The following is a 27627-nucleotide window of genomic DNA, read 5'->3' as shown; positions in this document are numbered from 1 at the left end:
TTATGTAACTTTTCTCCGTCGTCCTGTTCTTCTTTCTGCTCGTTGCTTCATCAGCTGTTTCCTCTCGTGTGTGTGTGTGTGTGTGTGTGTGTGTGTGTGTGTGTGTGTGTGTGTGTGTGTGTGTGTGTGTGTGTGTGTGTGATCCATCACAGCCTCCAGCAGCAATGAACTAATTGGAGGTTTACCCTCGAGACGCCGATGTACCGACTTTGTGTGTGTGTGTGCATGTGTGTGTGCATCACATTGTAAGGACCTAATTGTTAACCAGCGCTGTGGGGACCAAACTGGCGGTCCTCACACGTTGATAAGGGATTAAAGCTAGGTTTATGGTAGCCGTGGTGTTGCTGGTGTGAAGTCTACGAGCAATAAAATGACTTCTCCCCATCTGTCGTTGCCAGGACGATTCAATTCAATTTATTTATAGTATTAATTCATAACAACAGTTATATCAGGACACTTTACAGATAGAGTAGGTCTAGACCACACTATAATTTACAAAGACCCAACAATTCCAGTAATTCCCCCAAGAGCAAGCAGTCAGTGGGACAGTGGCGAGGAAAAACTCCCTCTCAGGAAGAAACCTGGGACAGACCCAGGCTCTTGGTAGGTGGTGTCTGACGGGACAGACCCAGGCTCTTGGTAGAAGGTGTCTGAAGGGACAGACCCAGGCTCTTGGTAGGAGGTGTTTGACGGGACAGACCCAGGCTCTTGGTAGAAGGTGTGTGAAGGGACAGACCCAGGCTCTTGGTAGGAGGTGTTTGACGGGACAGACCCAGGCTCTTGGTAGAAGGTGTGTGAAGGGACAGACCCAGGCTCTTGGTAGGAGGTGTTTGACGGGACAGACCCAGACTCTTGGTAGGAGGTGTCTGATGGGACAGACCCAGGCTCTTGGTAGGAGGTGTCTGACAGGACGGACCCAGGCTCTTGGTAGGAGGTGTCTGACAGGACGGACCCAGACTCTTGGTAGGCGGTATCTGACGGGACAGACCCAGGCTCTTGGTAGGCGGTATCTGACGGGACAGACCCAGGCTCTTGGTAGGTGGTGTCTGACGGGACAGACCCAGGCTCTTGGTAGGTGGTGTCTGACGGGACAGACCCAGGCTCTTGGTAGGCAGTATCTGACGGGACAGACCCAGGCTCTTGGTAGGTGGTGTCTGACGGGACAGACCCAGGCTCTTGGTAGGCGGTGTCTAATGGTGCCAGATGGGGGTGTGATGAACAGTGGCAGTAATAGTCACAATAAAGCTAATGGAACAGTGACTAGAAATAGTAGTTGTAGTAGTTCATGGCATAGTGGGGCACTGTAGGGCGTAGCAGGACGTAGCAGGGAATAGCAGGGCACTGTAGAGTGTAGCAAGTGTAACAGGGAATAGCAGGGTATGCAGCAGGACCACGGCGACTGCAACCATGATTTAAGGGCCACCCTAATCCAAGGAAACATGCTGGGCAAAAAGAAAACATATGGACTCCGGAGAATAAGCTCCCCAGAGATAGGTTAGTAAAAAGCATTTGTCGATGGTTCCACAAATGTTTGCGGTGCATGGTCGTGCAGCTCTGAAGCATTTTGCTGGAGGAAAAGGGTTAGGGTTAGGTGGTTAGCGTTAGGGTTAGGGGGTTAGGTGTGTTCGGATCCCAGTAGGGTTAGCGTTAGGAATAGTGGGGGGGTTAGGTTTTGTGTTAGGGGGTTTGGGTTAGGGTCAGGGTTTAGGTCTGTGTTTATCAAGGATGTGTTTTCTACCGTTGCCAGGCAGCCTGCTTTCCTTTACTTCGACTCTCTACTTCCTCTTCTTCTGGCTTTTTCACAGGTTTTGGTGTTTGTACGCCCTCTGGTGTTTCGGAGAATACTGGAATGAACGATGCGTTAAGCATAAATGTCTCTGTGCGTGCACGCAGCACGCACGGTCTACGTCGGCGCTCGCCATGTGTCTCACACAAGTCCAAACAAAGCTCCCAAGGGTTAAGATTAGATTCACATGTGGAGACACTTTGCATTGTTACTGGGGAGGGGTTTCTATCTTCTGAACTCATGCTGTGTAAGTTGAGACAGGTGGGTTAGGGTCAGACAGGGATCCAGGTGTCAGGTCAGGTGAGGTCCAACATGACCTCATAACCTCCCCAGGAGTACTTCAACTCTGTGTCTCCATGAAGACTGGAGGTTTTCCGTAACAGTCACATTGTTTTAATGTTTGTTCGTCTTTGTGTTCGACAGTTTTCAGTAAATATATTTTTTAGCTTTCTGATTGGCTGCGTGACGATGTGGTCATCCTTAGCCCCCGCCCCCCTGTGTGTGAGCTTTGTTAAAGTTTTAAGTGTTTCATCGCCATGGTAATTGGTTGGTGCTGACTGTGTTTCCATGGCAACCCCAGACCTGCTTCTCCTAGCTGTGATTGGTCTTTCAGTGTCTCACATTTTATACCGAAACGGAAGTTAATGGAAACCACATGGGATGGGGGGGGGGGAATAATAGAGAAAAGGTAGAGAAATAAAGAAATAAAAGGATTATAAAGGACGGCTGAAGAGAGGAAGTAAAAAAATGAGATTGAGACACTTCAAACGAATTTGAGGTACCTACACACACACACACACACACACACACACACACACTCACACACTCACACACACACACACACACACACACAAACTCTCTCACACACACACAGACACGCACACACACACACACACTCTCACACACACACTTACACACACTCTCTCACACACACACACACACCCTCACACACACACACACACACACTCACACACACACACCACGTACACACACACACACACACACACACACACACACTCTCTCACACACACACACACACTCACACACACACACACACACACACACACTCCCATTCTGATGCAGATGAATCGTCTTTTCATACCCTGACTGAAAACGAGTGAGAGATTTAAAAAAAAAGAGAGAGGATGAAAGGCGTCTTCTTCTTTTCCCATGATACCGTTTAATCGACTCAGCGCCAACACACCTGTCAATCACCTGCAGCCAGCTGCTCTGTGTTTATAGATATCCATAATGTTAATGATATAATGTCAAGGCACATTCTGCTCCAGATTTCCTTTATTTTAGGGTTCAGACCAGAAACAGAGATCTGGTGATTCTCCACAGGGTGGTGCACCGATGGCAATGTCTCTGACTGTTCTTAAACTCCCCAATGTAGCACATGTATTTATATTTCACAGTTCCTGGGCAGTTCAGAGCTTGTGTTTGGTGGTTTAAATCTGTCTTGTGGCAGCGATAGAGGCAGTGTTTTTTCCTGTTTCCTGTACGGGACTCTCACACATTCTCAAAACACCCCCACAAGTCTGATCTCTGTTACATGACTGACCCCCAGCTTCAAAACACTCCCACAAGTCTGATCTCTGTTACATGACTGACCCCCAGCTTCAAAACACTCCCACAAGTCTGATCCCTGGTACATGACTGGCCCTCTGTCTCTATTTTGGGGTTCTAACCTCTGGTGGATTTGTGAGGACTATGGTTAACTGCTTCTCAGATCTCTGCAGGGTAAATCCAGACAGCTAGCTAGACTGTCTGTCCAATCTGAGTTTTCTGTTGCACGACTAAAACTACTTTTGAACGTCCGCATATTCCACCAAAACCAGTTCCTTCCTGAGACTATTTAGCAGAGGCACCGTGGCTCCGTCCGGAGCTTAGCCCCGCCCACGATGATTGTGATTGGTTTAACCCTATCCGCCCGAGCTTTGTCGTATATGCCATAAGAGTTAGAGACTTACCATCTTTTCCAGCTAAAGGCTAACACTCTGGCCGTCACGGCGAAGTCTTTGGTGTCTTTGTAGCTTCTACAGGAGGTCTTCTATCCATATGTTTTGGCCTTTTTTCAAGAAATGTAAATAGTTTGTCCTTTATATGAGTTATAATGTTCATTATGTTTATTTTTGCACTGGATGACTCCAGATATATAGGAGAACTATTGTAGACAACACAAATTATTGTGTAGTATTGCTGTTTATGTGATATCAATAAATATGACATTATTATTTTGATTATTGGCATAATTGAATGTTATGAGGACAAAAGCTTCCTGATTTTTTTTTTTTTAAAGTTTAGATATTTTATCCACTGTATAAGTTATTTTTATTTCTTCACAGTTGACTCTTATATGAGAAGTGTTTTTGTCAGGAGATTGGCTTAGCTTTTATTGCTCTGTCTGTGATATCAATACATATCTGTGAGATTCAATTTCCATTTTATTTTTTTTTTTTCGTCTTTATGGTCCTACAACCTTTTTGACCTCACTGCAGCACACATTTTCTAAAAGCCCGGTTTCATCAAAAAAATTGTTCATAGATTGACTGTGGACAACAATGTTGATGTTTTACAAACTTTTATACAAAATAAAACCAGACGGACCATGAGTTGTCAAAAATACCTGAGGTTGTAGAGGGTTAACAGTTTTGGACAGTTATATTATTTCACCCTGAGGGTCAAAGAAATGCCAATAAACCAGAGCATGTTTTTCTCCCATCCAGCTACGCTGTGTGGACTAGACAGACCTTCCTTCGCAGCAAGGTGGAGGAGGATCTGGACATGTGAGACTACTAAAATGATGATGTAATCCTGTAGGTGGAGCTTACTGGAAGTGGGCGGAGTTTCACATTCACCGGGACAACGAGGCGTGGCCTATAGTTCTGACCAATCACTGGCATAGAGGGGCATGGTCACGGCCGGTCGTCTGCCTGGAGAGAAGTCTGTCTCCGCCCACACAGGTACGTTACAGTACGTTACACAGGTATGTTACAGTATGTTACACAGGTATATTACAGTATGTTACACAGGTATATTACAGTACGTTACACAGGTATATTACAGTACGTTACACAGGTACGTTACAGTACGTTACACAGGTACGTAACAGTATGTTACAGTACATTACACAGGTATATTACAGTATGTTACAGTATATTACACAGGTATATTACAGTATGTTACACAGGTATATTACAGTATGTTACACATATACGTTACAGTATGTTACACAGGTATATTACAGTATGTGGCACAGGTATATTACAGTACGTTACATAGGTATGTTACATTACATTACACAGGTATATTACAGTATGTTACACAGGTATATTACAGTATGTTACATAGGTACGTTACATTACGTTAAAAACAAAGGGTGGCTACTTTGAAGAATCTAAAATATAAGACATGTTTTTAGTGATTTCACACTTTTTTGTTAAGTACATAATTCCATATGTGTTCATTCATAGTTTTGATGCCTTCAGTGAGAATCTACAATGTAAATAGTCATGAAAATAAAGAAACACATTGAATGAGAAGGTGTGTCCAAACTTTTGGTCCGTACTGTATATTACAATGTTACACAGGTATATAACAGTATGTTATACAGGTATATTACAGTATGTTACACAGGTATATTACAGTATGTTACACAGGTATATTACAGTATGTTACACAGGTATATTACAGTATGTTATACAGGTATATTACAGTATGTTACATTCATGAAGTGACCAACCACAAAGAAGAAGAGGTCAGTATCATGCATCAATTGTAACATTTGTTTTGAAAACATACAGTACAGGCCTACTTCTCCGTGAACCATCACCTTATCGTGGTGGAGAGGTTTGTGTGTCTCTGTGAACCTGAGGGCTGTGTTGTCTGGAGCTTTGTGCTCCTGGTAGGGTCTCCCAAGGCAAAGTGGTCTCAGGTGAGGGGCCAGACAAAGAATGGTTCAAAAACCCCAATGGAAAAACAAGGTAGAAATGGAGTGACCCTGCCCGGAGGAAGCCCGGGGCCCCCGTCTGGAGCCAGGCCCAGACGGCGGGCTCGCCGGGCGAGCCTGGTGGCGGGTTTGCCACGGAGCCCGGCCGGGCACAGCCCGAACAAGCTACGTGGCTCCCATCTCTCCAGCCCATGGGCCCACCACCTGTGGGAGGAACCGCTGGGGTCGGGCGCTTGCCACATGGGTGGCAGTGAAGGTCAGGGGCCTCGACGGACCAGACCCGGGCAGCAGACGCTGGCTCTGGGGACGTGGGAACGTCACCTCTCTGTGGGGAAGGAGCCGGAATTGGGCGGGAGGTGGAGCGGCTACCGGTTGGATCTGGGGGGGCTTACCTCTACGCACAGTCTCGGTTCTGGAACTGTACTCCTGGATAGGGTTGGACTCTTTTCTTCTGCGAGTTGCTCAGGGTGTGCGGCGCCGGAGCGCGGTGGGTTTGGGATACTAACAAGCCCCGGCTGAGCGCCGCTACGTTGGAGTTTACCCCGGTGGACGAGAGGGTCGCCTCACCGCGCCCCGCGGGTTGTGGGGGAAAACTCTGACTGTTGTTTGTGCATATGCACCAAACAGGAGTTCGGAGTATTCGGCCTTCTTGGAGACCTTGAGTGGAGTCCTGCATGGGGCCCAGTGGGGGACTCCATTGTTCTGCTGGGGACTTCAACGCACACGTGGGCAATGATGGAGACACCTGGAGAGGCGTGATTGGGAGGAACGGCCTCCCTATCTAAACCAGAGTGGTTGTTTGTTGTTGGACTTCTGTGCTAGTCATGGATTGTCTATAACGAACACTATGTTCGAACATAGGGATGCTCATAAGTGTACCTGGTACCAGAGCACCCTAGGCCGAAGGTCAATGATCGATTTTATAATCGTTTCATCTGATCTGAGGCCGTATGTTTTGGACACTCGGGTGAAGAGAGGGCAGAGCTGTCAACCGATCACCATCTGGTGGTGAGTTGGGTCAGGGGTGGGGAAGACTCTGGACAGACCTGGTAAGCCCAAACGTGTAGTGCGGGTAAATTGGGGAACGTCTCGAGGAGGCCCCTGTCCAACGGACTTTCAACTCGCACCTCCGGGCGGAGCTTTCGTGCATCCCTGTGGAGGCTGGGGGCATTGAACCAGAGTGGACAATGTTCAAAGTTTCCATTGCTGAAGCTGCGGCGGCGGGAGCTGTGGTCTTAGGGTCTTAGGTGCCTCCAAGGGCGGTAACCCACGAACACCGTGGTGGACACCGGTGGTCAGGGAAGCCGTCCGACTGAAGAAGGAGTCTTTCGGGGATATGTTATCCCAGAGGACTCGGAGGCAGTTGCAGGGTACCGGAAGGGGCCGGGAAGGCTGCAGCCTCTGCCGTGAAAGAGGCAAAGCAGCGGGTGTGGGAGAAGTTTGGAGAAGACATGGAGAAGGACTTTCGGTCGGCACCAAAGTGCTTCTGGAAAACTGTTCGCCACCTCAGGAGGGGAAGGGGAACCATCCAAGCTGTGTACAGTAAGGATGGGACACTGTTGACCTCAACTGAGGAGGTAATAGGGCGGTGGAAGGAGCATTTTGAGGAACTCCTGAATCCGACTAATACGCCCTCTATGTTAGAGGCAGAGCTGGAGGATGACGGGGGATTGGCGTCGATTTCCCGGGCGGAAGTCACTGATGTAGTCAAACAACTCCACAGTGGCAAAGCCCCGGGGATTGATGAGACTCCGGTCCAGAAATGCTCAAGGCTCTGGGTGTGGAGGGGCTGTCCTGGTTGACACGTCTCTTCAACATTGCGTGGAAGTCTGGAACAGTGCCAAAGGGTAGCGGACTGGGGTGGTGGTTCCCCTTTTTAAAAAGGGGACCAGAGGGTGTGTGCCAATTACAGGGGTATCACACTTCTCAGCCTCCCTGGTAAAGTCTACTCCAAGGTGCTGGAAAGGAGGGTTCGGCCGATAGTCGAACCTCAGGTTGAGGAGGAACAATGCAGATTCCGTCCCTGGTCGGTGGAACAACGGACCAGCTCTTCACTCGCAAGGATCCTGGAGGGGGCCTGGGAGTATGCCCAACCGGTCTACATGTGTTTTGTGGATTTGGAGAAGCGTATGACCGGGTCCCCCGGGAGAATACTGTGGGAGGTGCTGCGGGAGGTATGGGGTGAGGGGGGTCTCTACTCAGGGCCATCCAATCTCTGTACGACCAAAGTGAGAGCTGTGTCCGGGTTCTCGGCAGTAAGTCGGACTCGTTTCAGGTGAGGGTTGGCCTCCGCCAGGGCTGCGCTTTGTCACCAATCCTGTTTGTAATATTTATGGACAGGATATCAAGGCGTAGTCGGGGTGGGGAGGGGTTGCAGTTCGGTGGGCTGGGGATCTCATCGCTGCTTTTTGCAGATGATGTGGTCCTGATGGCATCATCGGCCTGCGACCTTCAGCACTCACTGGATCGGTTCGCAGCCGAGTGTGAAGCGGTTGGGATGAGGATCAGCACCTCTAAATCGGAGGCCATGGTTCTCAGCAGGAAACCGATGGAATGCCTTCTCCAGGTAGGGAATGAGTCCTTACCCCAAGTGAAGGAGTTCAAGTACCTTGGGGTTTTGTTCGCAAAGTGAGGGGACAATGGAGCGGAAGATGGTCGGAGAATCGGCGGCGGGTGCGGTATTACATTCCATCTATCGCACCGTTGTGACGAAAAGAGAGCTGAGCCAGAAGGCAAAGCTCTCGATCTACCGGTCAGTTTTCGTTCCTACCCTCACCTATGGTCATGAAGGCTGGGTCATGACCGAAAGAACGAGATCCAGGGTGCAAGCGGCGAAATGGGTTTCCTCAGGAGGGTGGCTGGCGTCTCCCTTAGAGATAGGGTGAAGCTCAGTCATCCGTGAGGAGCTCGGAGTAGAGCCGCTGCTCCCTGCGTCGAAAGGAGCCAGTTGAGGTGGTTCGGGCATCTGGTGAGGATGCCCCCTGGGCGCCCCCTAGGGAGGTGTTCCAGGCACGCGTCCAGCTGGGAGGAGGCCCGGGGAAGACCCAGGACTAGGTGGAGGGATTATATCTCCAACCTGGCCTGGGAACGCCTCGGGATCCCCCAGTCGGAGCTGGTTAATGTTGCTCGGGGAAAGGGAAGTTTGGGGTCCCCTGCTGGAGCTGCTCCCCCCGCGACCCGACACCGGATAAGCGGACGAAGATGGATGGATGGATGGATGGATGGACAGTACAGGCCAAAAGTTTGGACACACCTTCTCATTCAATGTGTTTCTTTATTTTCATGACTATTTACATTGTAGATTCTCACTGAAGGCATCAAAACTATGAATGAACACATATGGAATTATGTACTTAACAAAAAGTGTGAAATAACTGAAAACATGTCTTATATTTTAGATTCCTCAAAGTAGCCACCCTTTGCTTTTTTTGATAACTCTGCAAACCCTTGGTGTTCTCTCAATGAGCTTCATGAGGTAGTCACCTGAAATGGTTTTCACTTCACAGGTGAGCTTTGTCAGGGATAAAAAAGCAAAGGGTGGCTACTTTGAAGAATCTAAAATATGAGACATGTTTTCAGTTATTTCACACTTTTTTGTTAAGTACATAATTCCATATGTGTTCATTCATAGTGTTGATGCCTTCAGTGAGAGTCTACAATGTAAATAGTCATGAAAATAAAAAGGAAACGCATTGAATGAGAAGGTGTGTCCAAACTTTTGGCCTGTACTGTATAATATATATATATATATATATATATATATATATACAGTATATATTAGGGGTGATACGGTTCATGAAAAAACATCCGAACCGTTCGGTCTGCTTGTCTCGGTTCAGAACGTGTGTGTGCCGCACGGTTCGACGCATGCACAATGTGGCCTCGTGCCCGTCAGGTGCCCATATGTGACCTCAGTGTGTTTCCCTTTCGCGTGAAAGAAGAGGTGTGAACAAGTTACCAACAAAATGTACAGCGAAAGACATTTCAATGTTTCAAAACATTTCAGGCCGTCATGCCAACCTGTATACATTTTAACATCAATGTACTGTAACATTTTTTCCCCTGCTGGCTGCAGTTTAGATCCTGTCGGGTCTCTGCAGCGGGCAGGGCTGCTCAGTTCTCCCCGCAACTGACGCGCACACACATACACACACAAAAACACACACACAGACAAACACACACACACACACACAAACACACACACACGGTGAATGCAGGAAAAAACAGACAGCTACGGTCGTTACTGTAAGTACGATGATTAGTCCAATAAGTACTTTATTAAACCGTATGACTGTGTATCCCAGCCCAGTAGTGTGTGTGTGTGTGTGTGTGTGTGTGTGTGTGTGTGTCCCAGGCCAGGATAGGACATTAACTAACAATGTAAACTGTTTTTATGTTAAACGTATTCTGACTTATTCAAAAGACGGAGCTTTAAGAGTTCCTCTCTTTTTCTTTTAAAGGATACATTTTTGTAAGAGCTACACTGAAGTTGGAAGTTTGATAAATGCAAGTTATTTCAATTGATATTCTGTAATATTTCAATCTTCATGTCCAAAAAAGGCACATAAGTTCCTGTAGATATACACATTTTCCTTTTATTGCCAAATAAATGAAAAGCTTGTTGAAATCACGACAATGTCTTCCCTCTTGCTGTATCAAAATCTCACCTAGCTTTCCTCAGAGATGGTCTTAATAATGTGCTTAAAGTCAAGTCAAATTCAGTTTGTGCATGATTAGGCTACATGATATAACTATATAATTATTTAATACTGTATCCTACATCGTGGATAATTAAGCTATATACCGTATGTTGAAGTATATTTCTGGAGTGTTAAAGATTAAAAGAAAAAATAACAAGAACCGTACAAAACCGAAAACCGTGACCCTAAAACCGTGATACGAACCGAACCGTGGGTTTTGTGAACCGTACCACCCCTAGTATATATATATATATATATATACATATATATATATATATATATATATATATATAGTACAGGCCAAAAGTTTGGACACACCTTCTCATTCAATGCGTTTCCTTTATTTTCATGACTATTTACATTGTAGATTCTCACTGAAGGCATCAAAACTATGAATGAACATGTGGAATTATTCAATTCAATTCAATTTTATTTATAGTATCAAATCATAACAGAGTTATCTCGAGACACTTTACAGATAGAGTAGGTCTAGACCACACTCTATAAATTCCAAAACCCCAACAATTACAGTAATTCCCTCAAGAGCAAGCATTAGCAGTGGCTATTGCGACAGTGGCGAGGAAAAACTCCCTTTTAGGAAGAAACCTCGGCAGACCCAGACTCTTGGTAGGCGGTGTCTGACGGGCCGGTTGGGGGTGTGATGAACAGTGGCAAATAATAGTCACATTAAAGATAATGGAACAGTGACTTCGAAGGTCATCGTGGAAGTTCATGTCATTATGTACTTAACAAAAAAGTGTGAAATAACTGAAAACATGTATTATATACTAGTTTCTTCAAAGTAGCCATCCTTTGCTCTGATTACCGCTTTGCACACTCTTGGCCTTCTCTTGATGAGCTTCAAGAGGTAGTCACCTGAAATGGTTTTCCAACAGTCTTGAAGGAGTTCCCAGAGATGCTTAGCACTTGTTGGCCCTTTTGCCTTAACTCTGCGGTCCAGCTCACCCCAAACTATCTTGACTGGGTTCAGGTCCGGTGACTGTGGAGGCCAGGTCATCTAGCGCAGCACTTCATCACTCTCCTTGGTCAAATAGCCCTTACACAGCCTGGAGGTGTGTTTGGGGTCATTGTCCTGTTGAAAAATAAATGATGGTCCAACTAAATGCAAACTGGATGGAATAGCATGTCGTTGCAGGATGCTGTGGTAGCCATGCTGGTTCAGTATGCCTTCAATTTTGAGTAAATCCCCAACAGTGTCACCCGCAAAGCATCCCCACACCATCACACCTCCTCCTCCATGCTTCACGGTGGGAACCAGGCATGTAGAATTCATCCGTTCACCTTTTCTCCATTGCACAAAGACACGGTGGATGGAACCAAAGATCTCAAATTTGGACTCATCAGACCAAAGCACAGATTTCCAGTGGTCTAATGTCCATTCCTCGTGTTTCTTGGCCCAAACAAATCTCCTCTGCTTGTTGCCTCTCCTTAGCAGTGGTTTCCTAGCAGCTACTTGACCATGAAGGCCTGATTCGCGCAGTCTCCTCTTAACAGTTGTTCTAGAGATGTGTCTGCTGCTAGAACTCTGTGTGGCATTCATCTGGTCTCTAATCTGAGCTGCTGTTAACTTGTGATTTCTGAGGCTGGTGACTCGGATGAACTTATCCTCAGCAGCAGAGGTGACTCTTGGTCTTCCTTTCCTGGGGCGGTCCTCATGTGAGCCAGTTTCGTTGTAGCACTTGATGGTTTTTGCGACTGCACTTGGGGACACATTCAAAGTTTTCGCAATTTTCCGGACTGACTGACCTTCATTTGTTAAAGTAATGATGGCCACTCATTTCTCTTTACTTAGCTGATTGGTTCTTGCCATAATATGAATTCTAACAGTTGTCCAATAGGGCTGTCAGCTGTGTATCAACCTGACTTCTGCACAACACAACTGATGGTCCCAACCCCATTAATAAGGGAAAAATTCCACTAATTAACCCTGACAAGGCACACCTGTGAAGTGAAAACCATTTCAGGTGACTACCTCATGAAGCTCATTGAGAGAACACCAAGGGTTTGCAGCGCTATCAAAAAAGCAAAGGGTGGCTACTTTGAAGAAACTAGAATATAAAATATGTTTTCAGTTATTTCACACTTTTTTGTTAAGTACATAATTCCATATGTGTTCATTCATAGTTTTGATGCCTTCAGTGAGAATCTACGATGTAAATAGTTATGAAAATAAAGACAACGCATTGAATGAGAAGGTGTGTCCAAACTTTTGGCCTGTATTGTGTGTATATATATATATATATATATATATATATATATATAATACAGTAAATATAAGCAAAGCCGCCTATGATATGCAGATAAAGCGCTCTGCGCCGGCTATGAAATAGTTTTCCTGTGAGGATAGGGTTAGGGTGGAGACACTCGGAGGAAGAGCTATACTGAGGTTAAAGTTCAAATCATTTCATTTTTGACCTTGTTGCCGCTGACCTTTCAAGACAAAACCAAAACAAGAAGCAGTGATGATGTTGAGGTGGGCTGATCTTTGATTGGCTCAGCAGTGATGATGTTGAGGTGGGCTGATCTTTGATTGGCTCAGCAGTGATGATGTTGAGCTGTGCATGTGTCTCTCTCTTACAGCTCTGCAGGGAGAAGTGGCCAGTCTTACCTGTCCAGGTATGTCTGTCTCTCTGTCTGTCTCTGTCTCTCTCTGTCTGTCTCTCTCTGTCTGTCTCTGTCTCTCTCCTTGTCTGTATTTCTGTCTCATCATTTCTGTCTGTCTGTCTGTCTCTGTCTCTCTGTCTGTCTCTCTGTCTCTCTCTGTCTGTCTGTCTCTCTCTTTCTGTCTGTCTGTCTGTCTCTCTGTCTCTCTCTGTCTGTTTAAAACTGTTTCCTCTTTTTCTTCAGGTGATGAAGGAAGTCCATCCTTCCTTCTTCTCTTCACGGTTTTCTTCCAGATTCACTCTGCTGACAAATTACAGACACAGTAAGACATGTCCGTCTATCCGTCTGCCTCTTCATCATCTGTCTGTCCCTCTCTTCTTCATCTATCTGTCCCTCTCTTCATCATCTATCTGTCCCTCTCTTCTTCATATATCTGTCCCTCTCTTCTTCATCTATCTGTCCATCTCTTCTTCATCTATCTGTCCATCTCTTCATCTATCTGTCCATCTCTTCATGTATCCGTCCGTCTCTTCTTCAGCTATCCTCTAATATAGGATTCTCCAGGAGTCTCCAGGTGTTTCCAGGTGTTGCGGATGTTTTCAAAGTATAAAGCCTTTAGTTTCTCAGAGGTTACTGTGTGAAGTCTTATTAATGTCCCGTACTGAGGTCACTAGTCAGCGTCGATTGAAGACTACAGCTGTGTTTCTTCACACACGTCTCTTTCTTCCCTTTCAGCCCTAAAATGTCATCAATCAACCTTTTTACAGATCATCAGAAACACCTGCAGACTCTTGTCACTGAGATGAAAGATTCTTCTATGGATAAGTGCAAATTGTGAACACTACGTCAGGATATAGCTGCATCAGTTTCTGATTCAGACATGTTTATGATTATATGTATGATACATATAACTATTGTTTCTACCACTTTATGATATCTGCAGTTTGCTGACGAACAGAAGTGAGACACAGCCACTGAGTCGTCAGTCTGTGTTTAACATCATGTTGACTCAACGTTATGTTAGTCTGAGTTCAACCGTTGGCTGTGACTTCATGTTTCTGCCACAGATAGTTTCTGACATCACAGTCACATGACCATGTGTCTGCTGTCACAACGTTTCATCCTTTCTCCTTGGATCAAAGTTAGCCGTGGGAACTCTCTTATTCCCTGTCACATTTTATCGCTATCTTTCATCTTTCTTTTCTGCTCTCATATCGACCCGACCGTTCATTATTTGTTGTGGAAAAGAAGAAAAACGTGACACCTTAAAGTCTGTATGAACAGGGAAGTAAATGTGACAAAGGAAATAAATCAGTGACTCTGATTCATGTTTTAGCGTGTCAACCTTTCCAAAGAGCAAGAAGGGAAAAAAACTGTTTAAAAGTTGCTCCTTTAACCTGGAAACCCCATCATCTCTGGTGCACATGCTGTTTCTGTCTGGCTGTGTTGTAAATCATACTCTTATCAGATGGAAATCTAACATCCTTTCTGAGAGGTGGCAGTATGTCTAACCCATACAACAGAAAACACTGCCATCAGTTCTTTTCAGTGGACTCTGTGATCAGACTTGATGTAAACTATTCTGAGATCTGTCCTACACTTTGAATTGAAAACACTGACCAACAGCAAACTGACGGATGACGCCCTGCAGCAGACATAGTCTAACATTATGAGGCCCTGCAGGCAGGGGCGTAGCTCAAAATTCTGGGCCCTGTACATAGGCATTTTCTATGGGCCCCTCACCGCATCCACCGCTATTCATTCTAGCATCTTTTTGGGCCCTCCTCACATGAGGGCCCTGGGTACTCAGTCCCTTATTCCCCCCAGTCCAATGCCCCTGCCTGCAGGGGACAGAGAGTCTAACATTATGAGGCCCTGCAGGGGACAGAGCGTCTAACATTATGAGGCCCTGCAGGGGACAGAGAGTCTAACATTATGAGGCCCTGAAGCAGAGAGTCTAACATTATGAGGCCCTGCAGCAGACAGAGAGTCTAACATTATGAGGCCCTGCAGGGGACAGAGTCTAACATTATGAGGCCCTGCAGTAGACAGAGAGTCTAACATTATATAATAATGAATTGATTTCATTCATGAATTCATAGAAACAAGATGATTTGTATTTTATTTAGTTTTCTATAATTTGAGATTCAAAAATGTCGACTTTTGACTTTAAATTTGGAGCAATAACTGAAAGTATAAGGCATAACTTCTCAGGTGTAACGAAGTGAAATCTGTTCTTTTGTTTGGGTTAGTATTAGAAAACCTTAGTTTAAGTTTCTTTAAAAAAAGTCAACCACAGAGAATTTATTTAATTTTTGACGTAACCTGCATTATTTGAAAAAAACGTAAGGACCTCCACAATCCTCTTCCAAAAGGCCACAAAGGAAATGGAAAACGATTGAAGGAGTCACCATCACACTGATCAATAGGAAGATAAATGAAGAAACAGACGGTGGAGCATTGTACACAGATTGATAACTCCAAACATTCACAGCGTTCGCAGAGCCGCACAGAGTGGCGTCCTCTTTGGGCCTTTCACACCTGACAGTCCAAACTAAGGTTCTTGTTTTTGTTTAATTTTAACATTTGATCCGGTTAGTTTTGGTTTCACACTGTAGTTATGCAAGAGCACTAAAGAACTCTACGTGACCTAACTAAGTCCTGTCGTCATCAGATAAAGGAGCCGCCTCTACCAATACTTCTAACTGATCAGATTGTAGACGAGATTCCCCGAGCTACGCTTCTCTTATAACACAATGATGCTGGCCAGCACTTCCTGTAGTTGGTCCGAAAGTCCAAACCATTCAAAAAAGGCTTCCGGACCGTGGTACAGAGGAGGTTTCACACCTGGGAGTTGTTGTGGATAAAACTGCCAAGGTTCAGCCCGACCAAAGTGGAAAGTCTGAAAGTCCCTTTAACTCTTTTCTATGAAACTGTTGCAGATTAAACTTGGCTGGTGTCTGTGTTGGAACGGCTTTCTCTTCCAGATTTATTGATTGGTTTAATATTCTAAGTTCTTCATTTAGGGTGTATATTATCTACTTACTTCTTTATTATCTAGTTTCCAACTCCCAATGGTCTATGAAATATCTGATATTGTCCAAAAATCTAAATCATCCACCTGCCAGATTGAAACCCTGCCCACCCACCAAGTTTAAACCTGTCTACCCTCCCTCTCTTCCTTCATAACGGACATCCACTCCTCTCTGATTTCTGCTCATCTTGCCTCCTCTATCAAAACTGCTGCGGTCAACCCTGTACTTAAGAAACCTGGTGCAAATCCCAACAACCTAAATAATTATATACCGATCTCCAACCTGCCATTTATTTAAAAAATCCTAGAGAAAACTGTTGCTGCACAGGTCCATAATCATCTCCTTAACAATAACCTCTTTGAACAGTTTCAATCTGGTTTTCGCCCTCTTCATAGCATAGAAAAAGCACTAATCAAGGTCACCAATGACCTACTGATGGCCGCTGACTCAGGTTTTCTCACTACACTCATCCTCCTTGATTTGACTGCTGCCGTTGATACAATTTCTCACAATATTCTTATGGACCGTCTAGCCTCCATTGGTGTCATCAATACATCACTCAAGTGGTTCACATCTTACCTCTCTGGCCGCACTCAGTTTGTACAACTTAAACATGTTCAATCATAACCCTCCCCAGTTACCAGTGGTGTTCCCCAGGGCTCAGTCCTGGGCCCCTCCATTTTTATAATTTACTTACTTCCTCTAGGTTTTATTTTCAGGAAATACAATATTCAATTTCACTGCTACACGGATGACACCCAGCTCTACTTGTCTACCAAACCCACTTCCATGCTCCCTCCATCTTCCCTGTCTGACTGTTTAGACAAAGTTAAAACCTGGTTCACTCATAACTTCCTCATATTAAACAGTACCAATCAGAAATTCTCCTTGTTGGCTCCAAATCCACCCTAGAAAGATGTTCCAATTTCTCACTCTCCATCGACAATTCCAAAGTCCCCTCTTCCACTCATGTCAAGATCCTCAATAGCACACTTTCTTTTGAAAAACACGTCAATAATCTCAGCCGGTCTGCTTACTTTCACTTAAGCACCATACACCGTCTTCATCCATACACCCAATAATACTGCTACTCTCATCCACGCTCTTGTCACTTCCTGTATTGATTATTGTAACTCCCTCCTCTTTAGTTTACCCTCCAAGTCCATCTATGAACTCCAATTGGTCCAAAACTCAGCTGCCCGTATTATCACCAGAACCCCAACAACTGAACACGTTACTCCACTCCTTAAACAACTGCACTGTCTCCCTGTCCAATACCGTATTGACTTTAAGATTCTTCTTCTCACGTTCAAGCCCTCCATAATCTCGCTCCTCCATAGCTCTCTGAACTCCTTCAGCCCTACACTCCATCCTGAACTCTCCGATCCTCCTCTTCCTCACTGCTTTCCACTCCCTCTGCCAGCCTGTCCACAATGTAGTTTAGAGCCTTCAGCCATTCTGCTCCTCACCTTTGGAACGCCCTCCCACTATCCATCCGTACCATAGAGTTGCTACCCACCTTTAAAACCTCCCTCAAAATGAAAGACCTACCTCACATGATACGCTCTGCAACAAAATAATGGATTGATTGCTTTATTTAAAATTTTCTATCTCAATCTTTTAAATTGTTTTAATTATATTTGCCTTTTTCACTGTATTTTTGCTTGTTTTAACTGTAAGGTGACCTTGAGTGCTATGGAAGGCACCCATAAATAAAATGTATTATTATTATTATTATTATTATTATTATTATTATTATTATTATATTCACTGTATATCCAGTATAGGACCAGTTTAAATAAAGTTCTATTGTGTGTGTCCATCAGAGAAGCAACGGATGAGTGGACGTAAAGTTTCGTACAGAGGAGCGTTTCTGCTGAGAACGGAGAGAACAATAGAAGACAACAAACAGGTAAAATAAATCTCCAATCATGTTCCTGTTGCAGCTGCTGGAGGTGGGAATACTTTTAATAAATTTAGTTTAATAGTTATTTAGTTTAGTCCAGGGGGTCCCAAACTGAGGCTCGAGGCCCTCAGAGGGTCAACAGATAAGTCTGAGGATCATGAGATGATTAATGAGGGATAATAGGTACTGTGTGTGTGTGTGTGTGTGTGTGTCTCTGTGTTTGTGTGTGTGTGTATGTATTGCAGTGTATTTCTGTAGACAGAGGAGGAGAGGATGAAGGAAGTGAAGGAGGAAGGAAAGACAGACGTCCTGTCGCCTCCACACCTGTGCCGGGGTCGCCATGGTAACTGCTGCTCCGACACTAAAACACACACACACACAGATAGTACAGTGTGTTGTTGTCGATGGTTATTGATGTTTCCCCTCTGAATGTTTCTGGTTCTCCTGCGACTTTAATGTTCAGCAGGAAGCCTGTTGCCATGACTACGTGAACAGAAACTCTCTCTGTGTTCAGAGGAATTAGGAGGATCCAACACTAACAGATGCTCTTTAAGAGTCTAAATGCCACGCCCATTTTGCGTGTGTGTGTGTGTGTGTGTGTGTGTGTGTGTGTGTGCGTGTGCGTGTGCGTGTGCGTGTGCGTGTGTGTGTGCATGTGTGTGTGTGTTTTCAGGTGTGTTGTGTGGACCGGAGATGACCGGGTCTTCTTCTTCAATCCCACAATGCACCTTTCTGTCTGGGAGAGACCAGGGGAGCTGATTGGTCAAGACATCAGCCGCATCATCATGGACCCGCCCCACAAGAGAAAGAAGAAAACATCTAACTGTCTGTCAATCAAACTGTTAACTTATTGACCCAATCAGAGAGATTGACTGATGTATACAGAATAATAATAATAACTTCCCCATATAAAACAGAATAATAATAACAAATAGTTATTCAGTAATTCATGCAGCTCGTCACATAGGAACATGCAGACAGTAGAGAGGAGTTCATGTTAAATGTGAGATTATTGTTCATGACACTAGCAGTAAAGATCATAGAAGTAAAGATCGTGGCAATAAAGATCGTAGCAGTAAAGATTGTAGCAGTAAACATCATAGCAGTAAAGATCATAGCAGTAAAGATTGTAGCAGAAAAGATCATAGCAGTAAAGATTGTAGCAGAAAAGATCGTAGCAATAAAGATCGTAAGAGTAAAGATCGTAGCAGTAAAGATCGTAGCAGTAAAGATCGGAAGAAGAAAACATCTAACTGTCTGTCAATCAAACTGTTAACTTATTGACCCAATCAGAGAGATTGACTGATGTATACAGAATAATAATAATTACTTCCCCATATAAAACAGAATAATAATAACAAATAGTTATTCAGTAATTCATGCAGCTCGTCACATAGGAACATGCAGACAGTAGAGAGGAGTTCATGTTAAATGTGAAATTATTGTTCATGACACTAGCAGTAAAGATCATAGAAGTAAAGATCGTGGCAATAAAGATCGTAGCAGTAAAGATCGTAACAGTAAAGATCATAACAGTAAAGATTGTAGCAGTAAAGATCATAGCAGTAAAGATTGTAGCAGAAAAAGAAAAAAAAAAAAAAAAAAAAAAAAATATATAAAAAAATTTATATATTAAAATTAATATCATTAAAATTATATCAATGTAGTAAGTAAAGATCGATGCAATAAAGACTCTAGCAGTATTAAAGTAAACATATAGTAAAGAGAGTAAGTAGCAAGTAAAGATCGCAGCTTAAAAGATTCTAGGTAAAAGATTTCGTAGTAATAGTAAAGATCGTAGCAGTAAAGATCGTAACAGTAAAGATCATAGCAATAAAGATCGTAACAGTAAAGATCGTAACAGTAAAGATCATAACAGTAAAGATTGTAGCAGTAAAGATCATAGCAGTAAAGATTGTAGCAGAAAAGATCGATAACAGATCAGATTAAAAAAAAGTCGTAGCAAAAGATCCATGTAAAGGAATAGTAAAGACTAAAAGATCGTAACAGTAAAGATCGTAAGACTAAAGATCAGAATAAAAATGTAACAGTAAAGATTGAAGCGTAAAGATCATAGCAGTAAAGATTAGTAGGAAAGATACAGCAGTAAAGATTCAGGAAAAGAAGAGTAAGGTAAAGATCAGAAATAAAGATTACAGTAGTAAAGATTACCAGTAAAGATTGTAGCAGAAAAGATCATAGCAGTAAAAATTGTAGCAATAAAGATCGTAACAGTAAAAGATCAGTAAGCATAAAGATCAGAAAGTTGTAAAGATCATAACAATAAAGTTTAATTAACAGTAAAGATCAGTAATAGTAAAGATCATAACAGTAAAGATGTAGTAGAAAGATCAGTAATAAAGATCAGAATGTAGATCATAAAAGATATTAGCAAAAGATCAGTAAAGATTTTACAGTAAAAAGTAGAAGAATAAAGACCGTGTAAAGATCTTAGAATTATAAAGATCATAGATAAAGATCGAATAGCAGTAAAGATCGTAACAGTAAAGATCGTAGCAGTAAAGATCTTAGCAGTAAAGATCGTAGCAGTAAAGATCGTGGCAGTAAAGATCGTAGCAGTAAAGATCGTAGCAGTAAAGATCGTAACAATAAAGGTTGTAGCAATAAAGATTGTAGTGATTGTTGTGATTCAGTCTATAAAATATTAAATTTTAAATTTCAGTAACGAAAAAACAGAACAAACTGATGAACTCTGTTTCTGACAGACATCCGCCCCAGCTGTCAATTACCTGGTCTCCATGGTAACGACGAAGATGAAGATGATGAACACATCTCCAAAAGGAACAGGTGAGTCTGAACAAGCCAATCAGAGTGCAGAACAGAGACAAGGTTAAGTGTCTTGTTTCAGTGTGAAGGATTCTCAAAAAAATAACCTCTCCTGTCTGTCTGTCTGTCTGTCTGTCTGCCTGCCTGTCTGTCTGTCTGTCTGTCTGTCTGTCTGTCTGTCTGTCTGTCCCTTGGTCTGTCTGCCTGTCTCTCTGTCTGTCTGTCTGTCCCTCTGTCTATCTGTCTCTCTTTCCCTGTCTCTCTGTCTGTTTGTCTGCCTATCTGTCTGTCTGTCTGTCTCTCTCTTTCCCTGTCTCTCTGTCTGTCTGTCTCTCTCTTTCCCTGTCTGTCTGTCTGTCTGTCTCTCTCTTTCCCTGTCTTTCTGTCTGTCTGTCTGTCTGTCTGTCTGTCTTTAGAACAGAGGAGCCTTTGTCACTCGTCCCCCGTCCAGGAGAAGTTAAGCTTCTCCCCCTGGAGCTTCGTATCGATCATTTTAGGGAAATGATGCTCGAGAGAGGGGTAATTCACAAAAACACAAACACACAGAGGGGTAATACACAAAAACACACACACAGAGGGGTAATACACACAAACACACAGAGGGGTAATACACAAAAACACAAACACACAGAGGGGTAATACACAAAAACACACACACAGAGGGGTAATACACACACACACACAGAGGGGTAATACACAAAAACACACACACAGAGGGGTAATACACAAAAACACACACACAGAGGGGCAATACACAAAAACACACACACAGAGGGGTAATACACACACACACACACACAGAGGGGTAATACACAAAAACAAACACACAGTGGGGTAATACACAAAAACACAAACACACAGAGGGGTAATACACAAAAACACACACACAGAGGGGTAATACACACAAACACACACACAGAGGAGTAATACACACAAACACACACACAGACATATACTCCTTTCAATTTAAAAATACTTTACAAAATACTTACTGGACTTCAGCAGTCTTCTAAGTGACGAGAGATGAAAGGAAGAAATTGAAGACGTAGGGAACTGTAGACAAGATGATGGGTGAGACAGTTCTTTAGAAAGACTGCGCCCCCCCCCCCCAGGATACGCTGACGCAGCCGAGGCACCAAAGCACTAAAACTGGTTGTTGGGATGCAATAAAGATGGAAGACATTATCAAATAATAGTTGGTCATTAAACAGTAGCATTAATGAGACAGACAGAAACCAACGGCCTAGTGAATCTAGTGATGTTACAGTATTCAACACATGGATTTATATTAGAGATGTAAAGTCTCCGGTACTGCCTAAAATGCTGGTATGGGTATCAGCGAGAAATGGAGTTTATGCACCGATCTGATACCACGTAATTTAGCCCTGAAGAAAATCTACTTTAAAGTAGTATATTCATGTTCTTTTTTCCGTTATGACTCGCTTTCGAACTGGATAATAATAGAAAGCTCTGTGGCGTTCATTGTTTGTATTTGTTCATGTTTCAGAGATAGTAGTATACAGCTGTTATACATCATATCATGCAGAGATAGTAGTACACAGCTGTTATACATATATCATACAGAGATAGTAGTACACAGCTGTTATACATATATCATACAGAGATAGTATACCGCTGTTATACATCATATCATACAAAGATAGTATACAGCTGTTATACATATATCATACAGAGATAGTAGTATACAGCTTTTATACATCATATCATACAGAGATAGTAGTATACAGCTGTTATACATCATATCATCATACAGAGATAGTAGTATATAGCTGTTATACATCATAATATATACAGAGATAGTAGTACACAGCTGTTATACATATATCATACAGAGATAGTATACCGCTGTTATACATCATATCATACAAAGATAGTATACAGCTGTTATACATATATCATACAGAGATAGTAGTATACAGCTTTTATACATCATATCATACAGAGATAGTAGTACACAGCTGTTATACATCATATCATACAGAGATAGTAGTACACAGCTGTTAAAACATAGTAAAATATATATGTATTTCTTAAAACGCTTACTATCGGCCGAAACGCAAGTTCAGGTATCAGAATCGGCATTGGGAAAGAAAAAATTGTATTGGAACATCTCCAGTTCATAGTACAATAAAGTATAAAAGACTGAAATACATAAAAGTGAGTAAATATATTGCTGTGTGTGTACGGAGGTGTCGGCGTTCTCCACCTGGGAGAAGGAGCTCCATAAGATGGTGTTTGACCCTCGATACCTGCTGCTGACCTCCGATCAGAGGAAACAGGTCGGTGTCAGCAAATCACATTCATTTGAATCTGTGATGTCACTGTGACATCAGTGTTTCCTGTGTGATGCCACTGTGACATCAGTGTTTCCTGTGTGTGCAGGTGTTTGATCAGTTTGTGAAGAGCAGGGTGAAGGACGAGTACAAAGAGAAGAAGAGTAAACTCCAGAAAGCCCGAGAAGAGTTCAAACAGCTGCTGGAAGAAGCCAAGATCACCAGCAGGTCACATTCGTTCATTATTCACCACTTAATCTAAGTTTCATTTCTGGGATTGTTCCGGTGCAGCCGGACATGCATTTCCAATCTGAGTTTTCTGCTGCACGACTAAAACTACTTTTGAACGTCCACATGTTCCACCAAAACCAGTTCCTTCCGGAGACTATTTAGCAGAGGCACCGTGTCTCCGTCCGGAGCTTAGCCACGAAGATTTTGATTGGTATAAAGAAATGGCAATAAAGCAGAGCACATTTTTCTCCCATCCAGGAATGCTGTGTGGACTAGCCAGACCTTCCTCCGCAGCGCTGTGGAGGAAGGTCTGGACATGAGAGATGATTCACCACTTCTCTCTTGATTTTTCAGCTGAGTCCACCTGCAGCTGTTTGTCTCCCTGTCAGATCTCTGAGGCTCAGATGGTTTATTCTCTGCAGACTGGGAGGAACCAAATGTGTTGTTACATGAGTTAAGCTTCCGTTTAGACATGATTAAGAGTCTACGTTACGATATCAGGACTCTGATGACAAAACAATGACAAAACTGTAAAGATTCGACATGAGGTTTGACTTTGCAGCAGCGGCAGAGCTTCTGGGGCTCCAGCACCAAATGTTTCCTCCAAATCTTTGAGGGTTTTAAAACAACTTCAATAAACTTAAATAAATAAATAAAAAGTCTAACCGTCCCTAATGTTTACACTGACTGTCTCCGCCCCTAATGTTTACACTGTCTGGCTCCGCCCTTAATGTTTACACTGTCTGGCTCCGCCCTTAATGTTTACCATAGATATATACACTAGATGTCGCCTTGACTACAGCAGTTCATTGGAACGAATGCGTCAACAGAGCCGCCATCTTGGAACAGGGGAGTCACTCCTCTTTAATGCATCAGCGTCAATGTAGGCAAAGGTCTAACGGAAATAAAATCACCATAAATCGTCATGAATGGAATTTTCTAGTTTTTGTGGTTCGTTCCGAAGGTCAGACATGTATTTATGATTGAGTCCAGAGAAAAATTAAGCTTTTGATATTAATATAATCTACTTTGTTCACAATGTAATGCCTAGTGCCTGTAAGCCTAGGTTTATAGTCCCATTCTTCCACTTGATACTCCTTCCACTTAAGTAAACTTAAGATGAACTATCGACTACAAAACAAAGAGACTAATTAATGTGTTAATACAAAGAATATTTATTATGATCGGTTCACAGATCTGAGTCCAAATGGAAACTTCACCCTTCTGAACTAAGAGTTTCTGTTTCAAAGTGAAGTTTAAACAGACTGAAATGTCCAGGCTCACTCCTCCACTATTTATTTCTGTATGTATTTATGCGTTAAATATAATTTTAACGGGCACTGAGCTCCAGATCCTGCAGCCGCAGACGGTCTCTATTGCCCCGCTGTAGCTTCTCTCCGTCCGCCTGCCGCCGGCAAACTTAGTGGAACTTCCTGCCAATATCGACATACAGGTCGTCCTGGACTACGTGTAAGATCCTCCCGATCACCACTCTGTCTTTGGCCGGTCTGATCTGGATCAGCGGGGACCGGCGCAGCAGCAAGGCGAAGCTGTGTTTTTGCCCGGGGGAAGAGACGCTGCGGCCGGCCACGGAGCTCTCCGCATCCCGCTACCGCCGGAGCTCAGATTGCTGGTCAAAGGCGGCATATATATATCATAAAATACATTGTCACCTGTTAAATGTTATCCCTTGCTGTTTGTTCTTTTCATTTCCTCTATCGAACATCAATAAGCATCACAAAAGTCCGGCATCTTTAGTGTTGACCTGAACTGAAAACTTCGGACCCCTGTTCCAAGATGGCGGCGGTTTTGACGTATGCTTAGAACCTCTAAGTGTATATACCATCTAGTGTATATATCTATGAATGTTTACACTGACTGTCTCCGCCCCTAATGTTTACACTGACTGTCTCCGCCCCTAATGTTTACACTGTCTGGCTCCGCCCTTAATGTTTACACTGTCTGGCTCCGCCCTTAATGTTTACACTGTCTGGCTCCGCCCCTTAATGTTTACACTGACTGGCTCCGCCCTTAATGTTTACACTGACTGTCTCCGCCCCTAATGTTTACACTGACTGTCTCCGCCCCTAATGTTTACACTGACTGTCTCCGCCCTTAATGTTTACACTGACTGTCTCCGCCCTAATGTTTACACTGACTGTCTCCGCCCTTAATGTTTACACTGTCTGTCTCCGCCCTTAATGTTTACACTGTTTGGCCCCGCCCTTAATATTTACACTGACTGGCTCCGCCCCTAATGTTTACACTGACTGGCTCCGCCCCTAATGTTTAAACTGATTGGCTCCCACCTTTAGGAGAAAACGCTAATCATTATGTTTCTCTTCTCCTTTCTCTGCAGGTCGACCTTTAAGGAGTTCTCTGCTCGTTACCGTGGTGACCAGCGGTTTGAATCCCTTAATAGGAAGAAGGAACAGGAAGTAGTCTTTCACCATTACATCACATCGTTAAAGAAACGAGACAAGGAGAACCGAGCTAGGCTGAGGAAGATGAGATGAGACCGCTGTTCTTAAAACTCTCTCAGAACCATCTAGAAGCCTTTAAAACCTTTTAGAACTCATTCAGAACCTTCCAGGACCTTCCAGGACCTTGAGGGACCTTCTGTTCCCACGCTGAGCAGATCGTTGATTACAGGTTTCAAACTCTCCTGGTTCTTTTGGAGAAACTGGACACCGAGACGGGACCGGGACCAGAGGATCTGACTGGTTCTGACTGTTCGTGGTTATAGAGAAGTTCCCGGACCAGCAGCGTCAGACTGGTTCCTGTGTTCTGGACTGATGTCATCTGGACCTTTGACATCTGAGCCAAGTTGAACTGATCAAACTTGACTTCGGAAACAATTAAAGCACAAAAGAAAATGTCTGTTCATCTGTGTGACTGTTTACCCCTCTGGCCTGGCTGGACCAACCATCTATCGATCAACCAAGGATCGCTAAACCAACCAATCATCCAATAAATCCTCCAATTAATCAACAAACCAATTAATCAACCAGCCAATCAACCAACCAGTCTATCTATCAACCAACAATCAATAAATCAACCAATCATCCAAGAAATCCTCCAATAAATCATCCAATTAATCAACCAGCCAATCAACCAACCAGTCTATCTATCAACCAACGATCAATAAATCAACCAATCATCCAACCAATTAGTCATCCAACCAATCAACAATCAACCAACCAATCATCCAACCAACCAATCAAACTTTATCTTTTCCTCCTTTCACACAGTCAGTGCTTCCCTGACCAGCTGAGAATCAAACAGAAGAAACTGTTGAACAAGTGGAGGATAATGCACACAAGAAATAAAAACAAAAATGTATTTATTAAACCAGTAAAATGGATACAAATTGATTTACAGAATGGTACAGTAAATTAAAGACGATAAAACATTAATACTAACTTCTGAAACCAAACCTACAGACATCTTCTGATTATTTGTTTATAATAAAAACACAAAAGAGATTCAGGTGCAGAAAGGAATGAGCGAGAAATCTTCATAATGGAGAAACTACAACCAGTTAAAAACCACTGAAGATGATGAAATGCACCTTGGGAGTCTTAGTTGACTTCTCTCCTCCAGTATTTTCGTCCACAGACTTCTTGTAGCTTTGACCAAATAAATCATAACTCATATTTTGTTTCATTGACTGTTACTAAGGAACCCGAAATAACTCACTGCTATGCTGATCCTTAGAGGAGAATTGAATTGATTGGTCCAGCCAGCCACTCCCCGCGTGCGCACACACACACACACACACACACACACACACATCTGTAAACCAGCTGATCTGAACAGATTCACCTTCCTGTCTAACGTGTGTTTGTATGTTTGTTATCAGGATGTTGCTGTAAACAACATATTTTTGATGTGACGTAAGCCCCGCCCCCTCACCTGTCAGCACCACGGTAAACTGTGATTAGACAGAGTTTGTGTCCAGATGTTTTGATTGGATGTCTTTTGGTGTCCTTACTTTTCATTGGATGTGTCTGTGTTGAAATGATCTTTGTGTTCTGACGTTTCATTGGCTGTTGTTCATAGTGGGTTTTGATTAAACTGTTAGTCAGAAACACCTGTGGTGTTATTTTGGTTGTTTACAGGTTTACAGGATCTTCCTTTCTTATGAAGGCTCTTCAAGGAACCACTAGGACCTACATTGACGGTCAAATGACATAAAGGTGTAGACAAAGCTTATCTGTTAGGATGTTTGCACACACTGAGGAAATCAACTCCAAATGCATGACTCACAGCCACAGTAAAAGGTTGTTTATTTAAACAATGCTCACAAGC

General features: G+C 43.4%; 1 protein-coding gene across 6 annotated transcripts in view; it reads left to right on the top strand.

The window, feature by feature from the left end:
- The window catches only part of LOC120551744 (transcription elongation regulator 1-like protein), a 51762-nt gene extending 24355 nt beyond the window's left edge, over positions 1-27407 (top strand). For 4 of the 6 annotated variants that reach the window (XM_039789288.1, XM_039789286.1, XM_039789290.1 and 1 more), the window contains 11 exons: positions 4610-4752; positions 13040-13075; positions 13307-13385; positions 17925-18010; positions 18250-18347; positions 18678-18829; positions 20731-20812; positions 21208-21310; positions 23002-23091; positions 23195-23313; positions 25676-27407. In XM_039789288.1, coding sequence (XP_039645222.1) covers positions 4610-4752; positions 13040-13075; positions 13307-13385; positions 17925-18010; positions 18250-18347; positions 18678-18829; positions 20731-20812; positions 21208-21310; positions 23002-23091; positions 23195-23313; positions 25676-25832 — 1145 coding nt within the window. In that variant the 3' untranslated portion in view covers positions 25833-27407. Of the gene's footprint in view, positions 1-4609; positions 4753-13039; positions 13076-13306; positions 13386-17924; positions 18011-18249; positions 18348-18677; positions 18830-19240; positions 19260-20730; positions 20813-21207; positions 21311-23001; positions 23092-23194; positions 23770-25675 lie in introns of all 6 variants that reach the window. The other 2 variants (XM_039789287.1, XR_005637913.1) reach the window with 2 other exon arrangements.
- Positions 27408-27627: the final 220 nt, after the last annotated feature.

The sequence above is a fragment of the Perca fluviatilis genome, chromosome 21, assembly GCF_010015445.1.
Source record: "Perca fluviatilis chromosome 21, GENO_Pfluv_1.0, whole genome shotgun sequence".
In the NCBI taxonomy this organism is placed as follows: Eukaryota; Metazoa; Chordata; class Actinopteri; order Perciformes; family Percidae; genus Perca; species Perca fluviatilis.
This window is presented reverse-complemented; position numbering and strand designations above follow the sequence as displayed.